At 32.7% G+C, this 14,210-nt stretch overlaps 1 protein-coding gene across 3 annotated transcripts in view; it reads right to left on the reverse strand.

Moving 5' to 3' along the window:
* Positions 1 to 14,187, reverse strand: part of LOC141459970 (toll-like receptor 7) — a 405,450-nt gene extending 391,263 nt beyond the window's left edge. For all 3 annotated transcript variants that reach the window (XR_012461680.1, XR_012461676.1, XM_074139586.1), the window contains exon 1: positions 9,544 to 14,187. Coding sequence is in view for 1 of the 3 variants with exons in the window: in XM_074139586.1 (XP_073995687.1) it covers positions 9,577 to 13,809 (4,233 nt within the window). In the remaining 2 variants the exon portion in view is untranslated. The remainder of the gene's footprint in view (positions 1 to 9,543) is intronic.
* Between the last annotated feature and the right edge of the window lie 23 nt (positions 14,188 to 14,210).

Consider the following 14,210-nt stretch of genomic DNA (forward strand, 5'->3'; position numbering starts at 1 on the left):
TACCGTTTTACCGGGCAGAAGCGGACCTAAATTGGTATCCTTAGGAAGGATTTGATTAAACCTTTTGAGAATTCCTTATCAAATGCTGATATTGAGCCAAGTTATTCTAATCAAAGTTTAATCTTCTGTATCGCCTCGGCAGTTCCTTGTAAAAGTACAAAATTGACTGGATTAAATCCATAATAAAGTCATATTAGCTTGATTGAAAATAAATTTCCTTCTCAACGTTAGCAATAACCATTTCAAACCGGGCAAAGATAGTTTACACAAATCATTTTCTATTTATGTCATATATAAAGAAATTACGATAGGCAGATGTACACCGTACACCCAAATCAAGATAAATGCTTCTTCCTTAAATAAGCCGGGCCTAACATCTTCCAGCAATTGAAAAGTTTATTATAATAAAATAATACAATGTTAGAAATAGGCACTAGGTCAATGTATACAATGTAGTCTAGTCTCGCAAGTAGAGGTTTTGAAAAAAAGGACAATACAAAATCATCATTATAATGGAAATTCCTCAATTTCGGTTTTGAACCTTGTAATTTTATGACGAGCTTATATTGTACACTTTAGGTCGGCTATACTTGGAGCCATAGTTTCGAGAATAGGGGGAAAAAATGGTCATTAGTTTTGCTGGAATTTCCATAAATTCTGTTTCTAAAATTATACTTTAATGCCACGCGTATAATATACGCATTAGGTCGGCTGGTTTTGGGAGTAAAGATTTAGAAAATAGGGAAAAATACAAAATCTTTCTTAGTTTTGCTGATATTTCCATGTGTTCTGTTTCTACCATTGTAGTTTTATGTCATGCGCATACAGTACACAATAGATCGGCTATTTTTAGATATAGTAGTTCAGAAAATAGGGAAAAATACGAAATCACCTACAGTTTTTCTGGAATTTATTTAATTTCTGTATCTATCACTGTACTTTAAAGCCAAACTTATTATTATAAACATAATTATACGTCGGTTGGGTTTATTTGAAGAGATTCAGAAAAAAGGGGGAAAATCCACATCCAAATCAAATTGTTTGGTGCATTGTTTGCAATCATATTGACCGCCTGCTCTCCTTCAACTCATACAGAGTTATAGGAGAAATATAAATCGCATGTGGCTGAAGATATTTTCCGTCGAATACGTAAGGTAAATTCAAATATGAACACCTGAAATCTACAACGAAGTGTTGATAATGATTGAAAATTTGTGCTTAGAAATCGCGAACAAAATTCTCTATCAATCGGGTATGACATTGCCGAATCTGTCCGCTGCTGCTTCGTTCGATTTAGAATTGCGTAGTAAAACAAATAACAAAACGGATGATCTTTTGTCGTGCAAGCCCTAAGATAACACTCAAGCAAAAAGGCATTTAAGATCAAATAATGCAATTTGTCAACTAAGGGTTGGGAGAAATCTTCTTCTTAGATGCGCCAGGAGGAAACTGGTATAACGTTCCTAATTAAATTGATTCTGACAGCAATTCGATCCCAAAATGACATAGCCTTAGCTCCTGTATCGTCTAGAATAGTTCCATTTAATCAGTTTGAGCCACAACAAAGCGTGGCCGGGTGCAGCTAGTTTTTAATGTAATTTTACTAAAACTTATTAAACGGACATTTAATTTGACATTGATACACGAATTAGTCTTGTTGTTCCTTTTATTCAAGACATTTTTTGAAAAGATTTAGAGTGGAATTCAAAGAAGTGATATTAAGAGTTTATTGTGTGCGGTATAAGACCCGGTTTAAGACAAGAGAAGTGTCTTCCATCTGTGAAACACAACTTAATTGAATAGTATAAATTTTCAGTTAAAAAAAAAAATTATTATCGCTATGAAACTGCAAGAATAGGTAAAATTTCGCCAGATAGAAGAATGATAATTACTTATTAAATTTGCTAACTTAAGGTAATCAGTGCTTTTTACTGAACACCCTAAGGTTGTTGGAAATAACGGCTAAAAACATATCTACCACATTACCACATATTTACTCCATCAGTACTTATTGCTAGTAATGCCAATAGTAAACTTCCCAGCAGTGTAAATAATAAATAATTTCCTAAAAATGAAGAGAATGTTAAAAATAAACAGTCTTTTTTTTAGATAACCAAAACTGGCGCAAGAGATATTTTGAAATAATGGTGAATGAAAAATATAACTAGTTGGTTAAAAGTGCTCATGTTTGTGGGCGAGAGGAGGAGGGGGCTTAGTAGAAATCTAAATAACAACCTGAAGGTAAGTACCGAGCGGTATTATTTAAATGCCGAGGTGAAGTTCAAAGACAAAACTTTATATTGCTTTGATGTTTTTGCTGTTTACATTATTTTTCTCCCGTTTATAAATTTTTATTTTTCGTCAGGTTATTTACCTAGGGGATCCTTTTTTTTCCTCTCTGTCAGCAATTTTTTGTTCTTTCTTTAACTGGAAAACTTGTTTTAAACCTTGAAAACAGAAAAATGTTTAAACTTGTTTAAAAACATTATTTGCTCATGTTGCCATTGATAGAATTACATCATTTCAATTGATTTTTTTTTTTTAATTTAATTATATTTATAAATAAATGCTAAATAACAACTATTGAGTTTAATAAGAATGCTCTGTTGAAACCTATTTGGATTTACAAACTTGACGCATTCGAATACCTACCTACCGCCTTCATTTCTGTTCAAGATTCTTCGCCGAATAACTAGTGCTCCATATTAAGATTTTAACAGTCCATAATGATCTCCACGTACCATTCATCAGGGACTTAATGCCTTCTCGTTACAAAAGAAAATCCATTTTATTCTCTCAGATTATCTTAATCCACACTAGTTCATCAGCTCTCTTCCATACAATGCTATTCGTGGTCTGAGCCAGCAGTGGTGATGACCCCACTCATGCCTACTTCATTAGCTTATTCAGGACAATTGTTCTCTAGTTGTAAAATTTCAAAAAAATAGGAGTAATAATAGCAATGTAAAGGTCGGCAACTTTCTTCGCATTAATGTGGAATTTTCTAATACTTCTAAGGAACCTAGGTACGTTCAAAATCTTGGATGTAGTTCGTCAAAATTGAAATCAATGCAATTTTATTGATGCATAATTTATATCAGAATATTTTACTAAGATTAAAGCGTCCGATCATCAATGATAATGCAGCAATGGCCACGCCCTGGAACCAATCATGTTTCTACCAACTTCAGGGTTTTGAGGAGGACCTCCATAAAAGAAATCACAAAATAACTGATAGGTACTTATTAAAAAATTACTTAATACTGTAATTCTATTTGAGTGGGTATTCTTGTACAGTACCTGAATCTCTGAAAGTACCCAAGAAAAAACTATTAGTATCTCAAATTTTTTTAACCAGTGGTATTTTAATATGATCGTTTAGATTCTGCAATCGATATGGTGAAAGGGATCGATATTTTGTTAACTAAAACATCAAATGTAAGGTGAAAGTTTTCTGCCGCCGCATAAATCTATTTATACTTCGTTTGAGAACTTTGGTGTACAATATAGTTTAGCTTTGCGGGTGTCGCCTTTAAACGCTCGGCTATCCAAGGTGCCTAAAATAACAAAGTCAAAAGAAACAATCGCCATGTTAATTTGTACTAAAAAAATAATAATAATTTTCCTAGTTTTTATTTGAAATAATCCGCATTTATTGAAACGAATTGGATATTCTTTTCAAATTTCGTAGTTGCTCATTAATAAAAATTAAATTAATCTAATTGCTGACTTAAGCCCAAAACATCAAAGTACTAAAAGGAAAGTTTTTTGTTGAAGACTATTTGATTATGAAACCGACCAGATTAGACCAGAAGGTCGAACGTAATGCAAAGAATTAGATGGAGAAAATGATTGGGTAACCGTATACGGAGAAGTCGCATTCAGTCCACGATTGAAATAAACAAATATCAACTTATTTTTTACTGCTTTCATTCGGGAAAAGAATGAGAACTTGATTTTTGTACCTTTGAATAGAAATTTAATACAGTTATTTAATTAATTTTGTAAAGCACCCCAAATTTAAATGCTGAATCAGGGAAAACAGACAATAATCGATTTCAATATTGATTGCAAAATGTATATATCGAAGGAAGTAAACAATTTGAGCAAAAAGTGTATGCATTTAATAATGAATGAATTAATTAATATATGGACATAAATGCATGAATGTTTCAGTGCATGCTGAACAATATTCTAATAAGCCTTACTTAAGATTCATATTGCAACAGCAAAATAACCGAAGCGAACGTGAGCGTGTAACAATGAGCGAAGTTTTGGATGTCCAACTTGAGTGTCTGCGACCGCATGAGAGAGAAAACAAGTTATTAACATGTAAATGAAATCGAACGTTCTGTCGTTCGACCATGCCGGCAAGACAGCCACGCATAAAATAAAACTACGTTGGCCATCTCGCTCCGAGAAAAGATACAAAACCAACCTATGGTTGTAAAATTACCATTTCAATTGTAACTCGAGCTTTGTTCTATCCCCACAGCGCTGCATGTAGAATTTTAGCACGCCAAGACTTGAAAAGAGAAAAAAGTCAACTAAAATACTGAGCATTTACTATAAATAAATAAATAATATTTAAAGAATAACACAAAAGGAAAAGCGTTGATCAATAATTATTTCCACACTTGGCGTTCCACTAGCGGTTGAAATAACTGAACTTCGTTTGTTACAAATTTTAAAGTATTTTTTATTTGCTCTTTTCGCTGGTATTTTTCTAAGAGTGTATATGAATAAAGTCCATTTGTTGAATTAGCGACAAAACCGTGTTAGAAAATGCGTTACCAATTCCCCAATTCACTGGTTGCTCAAACAATTTGTCCCAATAAATAGTTGTTCGTTGTATATTTCAAATTGTATTTACTTTGCGAATGAATCTTTGAGTTCGACATAAAGTGCAAAGTCTCAAATTTAAAAAAAAATGCCATATTATAGTGGCATGACAATCTTATTTACGGTAACTGATTTAGCACATTGATAATGGATCCAGAACATAGTATATAACTGCCTTTGGGAACATTGATATTTTATACTCAGGATGTCACCCTTTTTACCTAATTTATCCATTCGATTCGTCCAGTAAAACAAACTCTACTGAGACTGACTGACTAGAGTAAAGGTAATTTAGATGGCTACGTCAATTACAGTTCGCAATAAGAACCAGTGTTATGTAAATACCAAATTTGCTTTATACAACTTCATTTATTTAAGGTGCCATGAGTAAAATTAGAGAAAATTATTTTCTGCCAGTGCATGAACAATACGTAATTCTATACGAATGGATCGTGAAGGAAGTTTCGCAGCTCCAGGTTAAACTTCTTTGTAATTTTATAAATCATCGCCATTAGTCCAATTCCCCAAACGGAATTTAATAAACTTTTCATTCTCAATATCATTTTTTCTTTAAAATCTAACCAATTTAATTCAATTTTGAACTAGAAAAGCCAGATATTTTCGCCTTTATCTCAGGAAAATCCAGCTTTTTTAAGGCTGTTTAGACAGTCAATTCGAGTTGGTTTACAATTTGTCACTGTAGTTACAATTCTGTCTCATTGATTAGTGACTATATTCATATTAATGATGCAGATTTAATAGAGTTAGAGTACAGATGGAAACTATAAATTATAAATATTTTATATTATTATATCAAAATTTACAAACCAGTGGCTCTAATTTTTCCTCTCTCTTTCCTAAAATAGCTCGCTAGATATCGTTAAATTTTTGAACAATTTTTCTTATTCAAAAAAATTGTTTCAGGGGACAAATTGATTTCCACATATGGAATCTGAAATGCCTTAATTTTTTCTCCAAGGCCTTTACCAAACTTGGTGTATTTAAATGTTGAAAAAACATTTCCGTTTACAAGAGATTTTTTATTAAGTTAATGAAATGTATATATAGAAGAAGACGATCTTAAATATTTTTAGATTAAAATAATACAAATCTTTGAATAACACCCTAATCCTTCAGGATAGCTTCAGAAAACATATTAAACGCCTCTGGAATCAAAATCATTTTTTTTTTTTTCACTCTTTTTACGACAGAAGTTAAAATTGTTTAGTGGGGGCTCCTTTTGCAAAGTAAACAGCTTTCCTTCTGAAATATTGTTGTTTTTATGTAAGAAAGGGCCGTGTGATTGTGTTTGATTTTTTGTTAATAATGTTTTTATTTCCATGAAGAAAGGCGCGGTCAATCAACCAATCTAATAACCAACTGCTGGGACGTTTACTATAAGATGTTTAAATAAAAGTGAACCTCTAAAATAAAGCTAAATAAAAATAAATAAAATAAATAGAAAAAAAATGAAAAAATGAAAAAACAAGTCATAAATATTTCGTTCGAAAAATTTGTTTATTAATCGAGACTGGCGCCATCTAGCTACAACATACAGTACTTTAATAATAATTTTACAAAAATATATACAATAATTCGTAGTCATTTATTTCATTGTTTCTTAATCTTATCTTTTTTATCCAAATTTTGTTCTTTTTTTTGTTTTTTTTGTTCCTTTTAAATATACAAAATGATACATAGTAGGCAAACGATATTTATTTACTAGTAAGTACTTTTTATACACATTTATACAATATACATATATGTTCAAAAAAAAAGTTGTTTTCAATGAATTATGAACCCAATTATTTACATTATTCACAGCTAGGCTTTATAATTTAATAGTTTATCATTTGTTTTAAATATAAAGACTATAATTATGAAAAAAATCAAAATATCAGTTAATAAAGCTCGCTCACAAAAACTGAGAAAACATTTATTACAGACTAGTTTACAAAAAAAAAGAAAAGTTTTATAATATATATCTATGTATAGACGTTATATATGTAAATATAAAAAAAGTCTCTTTATTTAGCCAACAAAATAAATTCATTTTATCACAGAATTTTTGTTTTTCATATTAATATGTTCGTTAATAAATATTTGAAAATATTTAGCATATAGTTTAATGGCTGAAAGATTTGATTGTTGGCCTAATTCATGCGAACACAACAGAGATATTTAAATAATAAATGAATTGTAATAATTAAAAAAAGGCAGACTTTTTCGTAAATTATAAATTACCTAAAATTAATTATTATTTTTTATTAATTTGTTTTTACATAATAATTATATCAAAATATTAGGAACCTATAAATTATATTTTGAAAATAAAAAACTAAACAAAAAAAAATGCAGAAATTAAAAGAAATATAAATAAATGGCAAAAATATAATGAAACAGGCCAAAAATAAGGTACTATGGGTTAAATTGCAAATATGTATTACATTTCTAGCAATAATTGGGAGTATATTTAATGGTTATAGTAGTTATTCGTTCATGTAGAGAAGTAAAAGAAATTGGTATATTTAAAAATTTAAAATTAGTTCGTTAATGGAACTTAACGACCTTTGGCTGGTAGTCATAGTATCTAAAGTAAACATAAATGCATCCCTGAAGTAAGAAGAGAGCTTTTTAGATCAGGCATTTTTTTTTTATAAATAATAATTTACCTCATCCCAGTCACAGACCGGTTTTTCCACAGTTCTCAATCAGTCCGAGATTAATGCTTAGCACTTAGTCCCAGAGTTAGTTGTTTAAAAACAAAAGTAAAATATGTTAAGAGAAGTCACGGAAATGCAGATTCAAAAAATCTTTTTTCTTTTTTTTATTGAATTTTCTGGTTAATTTTGCAAGTACTTTAATCTTTTTAACAATTCAATCATTCTCTATTGGCTAGAAATTACCAACTTATCGGAAAGACGATGCTCAGTAATGTAAATTGCAACTATTTTGGAAATAAAGTAATCATTGAATACTGCATTAAAATAAGTTATACAAGAACACAATGAAGATTGGCAGAAATGCATACTTTTTATCTTTTGCAAATGGATTTTTATTTTAAATACAAAGTTGTTATTAAATTTTTGTATTAATTTTGTAAAAACGTTTACTACATTATTGTCTAGGAAATAAAAATGAAAATCCATCCACTTTTTGAATACGAAACTAAAGTAGAATAATCAAGAGTGTGGTCCGGTATGATAAATTTATTTGCAGTATTATTGGTAGGATCCCAGACGAGATTGTAGCTGATTGGCAGTAAAGAGTGTTTATCGTCTCATCAAATAAACATGTTAGTTGTAAAGCTGACAATAAGAATAGTAAAATTTATCATTTTCAACTAATTTAAATAATTGTAGCACAAAACTACATTGTAGGTCTACATTGCGGTCTACATTGCGGTCAGCTCCCATTAAATTTTGCAAAAATAAAAATAATTTTAAAATTTTGCCTATTTTTCAAGTTTTTTTTTAATTAAAAATAATGAAAAAATAAATGCATCTGTTTGGTTAAAAACATACAATTAAGAAATTAACTATTTATGATTACGAAGATAAGGTATTTAATGTTAGCCAAAATAATGATAATTAAAAAATCAATAAATTATATTATTTATTTTTTTTTTACTTCAATAACTTCAATATGGATTGAAGAAATCCAAAATGATAATGAGACATTCTCACTTTGGGAGATATCTATGCCCTTATTCAGCTACTCCTGTCAAAAACTTAACGAGATGAATTTAGTTTACAATCTAAGTTCCCCCACTTGTTAAGATTCGATATTTCATGCATCCATTTTTTTTTTTTTATATATATATTTCGCCCCAATATAGTTAGTTAACAAACTTTTAAGTAGTAAATCTTTTTCTTTTTACTAATTCTAAAGACTCCGCCGTAATTTGTAAAAGAATAGAAGAAAACGGTTAATGCCCCGTTAAGTGGAAAATCATGTAGCTAATTCAAAAAGAAAAAAGAGAAATATATTATCTTGACAACATTGATATAGCATTTAATATATATAATACATAACCAGAAAACATGTATTAATTCGGCTATAAAACAAAAACACACACGCGCACACCTAAACATACATATAACACTTGTATGCAGAAAGTGTTTCAGTGTATTAAGTAAAAAAGAAATATAAAAAAAGGAGTTCTGATCTAAAAAAAACAAACAAAGATCTGGCTGAGGATCAGGTAATTTATGAGAATATCAGATAATTTTTTAAAGAGTTTTAAAATCTTAAAATCATTTTCATACCTGCTCAGATATTTCTTATTATTTATTAAACAGATTTTTTTTTGTTATATTTTGAAAGTTTACGAACTTATATGTGTATTTATTTATAGCGTGACTAATCAAATTGAAAATTAAACAATAATTTCAAAAATATTAAGCACGAAACAGCATTTCGTTTTCAAAATTACTATAATAATAATTACTTAATAAAATATCACAGCCCGAGTTCAATGCTGTTTCCCTAAATACATATGTTTATAGTTTCGTTTTTTATACGAAATATTTACAAATACATTTATAATTATGTATTCGTAAATTATTATTTACATAGTGTATGAATTTTTTTTTTTTCTTCTTCTTTTTTCTATACTAAAAAAGTATATAGTGCGGAAATTTCGGTTATAAAATATTGTATATTTTTCTAGGAGATAAAAGAAGGTAACGTGTTCTGTACCTTTAGCTATATCCAAGGCAGATTGGGCTCGTATCAGACGAGATAGGCCTGAACCCCACTGGTATCAACAACAGAAGCGCCAGATCTCCAAGGCGGATGTTGTTGTTGTTGTTGTGATTGTTGTTGGGACGATACTCCGTGATGACTTGATTGATTCGCATGATGCGTTGTATTACTACTATTTCCGCTATGATGGCCGGGTGCCGCACCGTTGGCACGTCTCGATTCAACCCTCTCAAAAGTAGGATATTCTGGTGAATCTATGGACGAATAAATATGCTCGGACATTGGCCGATCTTGATTATTGTACGCGTGATGCCTATGCACTGGCCTTGGGGACGGCGTGGCCGTAGTTGCTGAGGAATAGTTTGGATCATCTTGTTGCTGTTTGGTGGGCGTCCTAGATAGTGTGCTACTGGACGAATAGGCTGGCGGCGGAGCGCTAGTCTCACTGCTGGTTACCGCCGCCGCAGCGGCTGCTTGTTTAAACAGGGGATGGTTATTTATATGCTGTTGTAATGATGGTGATACTGACTGTTTGTTTTTATCATGAAGATATGCATGATTTGAACCACTGTTGCGATGTACCCCAGAATCTATGCTGTAGTTGTTTATATTCCTTCTATAATTACAAGATTTTCTTTGGTTGTCGCCACTCGGCATGACGTACCTTAAGCGCTCCCAAAACCTTTTCTCACCCCATCTAATTCTTGCTCCAGTTTTCAAATACGGTCTTAAATCTGGGTCTAATTCAGCTTCCGGTAATATACTGCCTTCTTCTACTAATACTAATTTAAATATACGTCCTTTCAATGCTTCATGCAGAGCTGATCTAAATTCAAACCTCGACCACTCTGTTTGGAGAAAATTTCTCGACAAAACTAAAATGACTCTTTTACTTGCTTCGGCTGCTTCGACCACTACGGGCGATGTGTGCTGCATGTAAGGAGAACCGGAGGATACTGCATGGTGTGGTAAATCTCTATAGTGCAGGCACAATTGAAAAGAAGGACTTCCATGCTCTAATTCGGCAACAATGGATTGTAGAACAAATTCTTCGTCCTTGGGACTGTACACAACATAACCATCGTACAACTTCTCCCTGTCCTCGCCATAGTGTTTGGCAGAAGCTGCTTTGAAGTGAAACAATCGGATACCGTAACGAGAGTATAGCCAGACTCGTAGTGGGTCCCGGAAGATGAACATGATTACTGTTAGGAATATTACTATTACAAACGCGGACAAAGTAACCACCACCATGGGTAAATAATCAGAGACTATAATATTCTGAATCATAGAACTACCGGAATAGAAATCACTGCATACTGTATTATTCAGATCAATTAACCTTCTGTGTGGTGGCTTAGTCTCGTTGCCGTAACACCAAAGGTCGTCCGTGTCAATAACTTTTTGTTTATTTTCATACACCCACGTTTGTAATTCTTGCAGAAATTTACACTTACAGGACCAAAGATTGTTGCCTAGTGATACATCTACTAAATAGGAGTTGATAGTAAGCTGCCATACAGGGAATGAGACCAATCTATTGCCATCCATTCGCAATATTTCTAACGATCTCAGCGGAAAGAACGTTAAATTTCCTATATGGGCGATTAAATTATTTTGCAAGTATAACTCACGCAAATGTGCAAGATGTTCAAATTCGTATCCTTTTAACTCAGTGATCAAGTTGTCTTCTATGTGTAAAGTTCGGAGCATGTTTAGACCGTTGAAAGTACGATTTTGGATTGTTTCTATTCTACTTGCGTTTACAAATAAAACTCTCATATTTTTTCTTCCAATAAACACATGATTTTGTAGTTCCTTCAGATTGTTACCATCCAAATAAACGTGCGTTGCATCCATTGGAATTCTTCTAGGTATTAAATCATTGTTCTGTCTGGAACAATCGACTACGTTAGTGTTCCACGTTTGATCATGATAGCAAGAGCAATTCGATGGGCAGGTCATTTCGCAATCACAAGCATCGAAATCACAACAATGACATAATGCAAAGCAATGAGTCTCGTATTTACAAAGAAATTCGGATGGTTTGGCATCAGTCGCCGGAATGTCCACTGTTCCCCGCGAATAAGTCATTTTGCACATAACATTCTCCAAATCCATTATTCGAGGGTATTGCCGCATCTGCGTCATATTGTTTATCACCGGTAGCCAATCCATAGAACAATCACAATTGAATGGGTTGCCACCAAGATAGAATTCTGGTAATGACTTATTTTGCGCAACTGGAGTCAATCTTAATGAATTTAATTCCAATTTGCTCAATTCATTAGCGTAAATATCGACTCTTGCCAAATTCACTTTTTTAAAAAAGGTTTTCGCGTGAACATTTGAAATAAAGTTATTATTTATAAACATAACTTCAACGCTGTTCGGAATCGAGAGTTCATTTAATTCGGTAATACGGTTGTGGCTGGCATCTAACGTCCTGATGTGGAGTTCATCTTGAATTTTATAATAATTACCAAGTCTCTCTATGTAATTACCGTGTATATCCAGCCACTTCAAATTACTAGGAACAAAGGCGTAATCAAACCAAACCAGGTGATTATCTGACAAATTAAGCCATAATAAACTCGCTAAAGTAGTAAAAACACCATTTATATCCGTTAGAAAATTAGCATCTAACCTGATCGCTTCAATTTCGGTATTTCTTTCAAACGTTCCTCTTTCGATTTGTTGTATTTTATTTTTAGCTAAATTTAATACTTGAAGGCCGGATAAATCCCAAAACATGCCACGCGTGAGATTGCCAATATTGTTATCAATTAGCCTCAGGCCAGTCAGCTGATTTAAATTTTTAAATGAACCGTTTCTGAAACCGCTAATTTGATTCTCTCCAAGATCCAGTGTTTTCAAAAATGCGAGTTCACTTAACGCTTCGGGCACCTCTTGTATAGCGTTCGAGCTAAGATCTAAATCTTTAAGATCGGAACAGTTTTTGAAAGCCTGCGAGTCTATGTTCACAATAAGATTATTATTTAGGGTTAATTTAGAAAGTACAAAGAGACCGTTAAATAGATGAGCTGTGATATGGTGCAGTCGGTTTTCAGCGATATTTAGAGTGTGTAGATTGTATAAAGGTTGAAACGCATTATCTTCTATAAAACCAATGGAATTATTCCTTAGATCTAATATTTGTAAAAAGAACAAGTCCTTGAAAGTGCGCGCATCAATGCGTGTCAATGCATTGTGCGATAAATTTAATATAATCAGCCTAATTAAGCCTACAAAAGTACCATCATCAATTTGATTGCTACTTAGCTGGTTAACAGATAAATCCAATACTAATAGCTGTTCCAAACGATGAAATAATCCTCTTGCAAGTTCGTAGAGCGAATTGTTCTGGAGATGAATTTCTCGTATTTCCCGCGTACTGGAGAACAAACCTTCCGGAAGTGATTCTAATTTGTTACTTGACATGTTTAGAACTCTGAGCGATGTAAGGCCGGCCAAAGATGCTGAAGTTATTTCAGAGATGTCATTGTTTTGCAGGTAAAGGTTTTGTAGTCTTCTTAAACCTGTAAGTCCTGAATTGGCAGGTAGAGAACGGATATCATTGTATGACACGTCTATTGACCTGAGATCTGTACCACCGCTACACTCAACTCTGGACACAGTCACGCCTGATTCTGAAGTCCTCTTAGAAACGAATCCAAGTGAATTTGTATCTCTTATGCTGTTCCTGGTTAAATTTATTGACTGTAAATTGCCCAATGTGCAAAATACATTTTCGGGTATTGATCTGACGTTGCTATCGACTAATTCTAATGTTTGTAAAAGTCTCAGTCCATCAAAGCTGCCAGTGTTTATTTCAAGAGTTTTACTGGTACCCCAGTCCATATTGTGGGTGTTAATAGTGAGTGATTTCAGTTCCCGTAGGCCATCGAAAGCGTCGGTTGGTATTTCTAAAATTTTGCAGTTAGATATAGTCAGTTCTTCTAAGTGGTGTAGGCGTTGAAACGATCTTGGAGGCAACGGACTTTCAAACAATAACACATCACTGCATTCAACTTTTAAACGTATTGTACCTTCCGTTTGTAAGTGGCTAAAATTTCCACCTTCACTCGCTAAAGTCCTTAACTGACAGTTGACGGCCATCCGGCTAGATGTTTCGTTGTTTTCCGGCGCCCAGCTACACTGTTCCGGTGTTTCATATTTAGAAAGCACAGTTACCAGTAAAGTAAATAGCACAACAACCGCACTGGCGGCTGATGAATAACGCCGGCAGCACTGCGCCATCTAGTAGCTTAAGATCACAAACACAGTACCATTTCCTGGCCAATGGGTACACACTAATTAATAATTAAAAAACAATCACTGTTTCCTCTATGGTTTCCCTTTTGTGCCAAAACTGAAGAACTAACACTTCAACTTAACTCACGATTTTCCATTTGGTTGAACTTCTGGTACACAAAAAAATAAGCCGGATACAAATCAGAACACAAGATAATTAATTCGTTGTCGAACTGTTTAATTTAGGACAAATTTTAATATAATTTTGTCCGTTCGCCGGAAATGTTTTCTTTCTATCCATTAACAACTCGAAATAAAATTGAAACATACGGCACGCACTTGTACTACTTAGTTGAACTTCCGAGCGCAGACTGATCGTACAAGGTAGTGGTTCAGAGACTTTTAGA

This window comes from Rhodnius prolixus, unplaced genomic scaffold (genome assembly GCF_049639745.1).
Source record: "Rhodnius prolixus isolate KJV_2025 unplaced genomic scaffold, Rpr scaffold_1, whole genome shotgun sequence".
NCBI lineage: Eukaryota > Metazoa > Arthropoda > Insecta > Hemiptera > Reduviidae > Rhodnius > Rhodnius prolixus.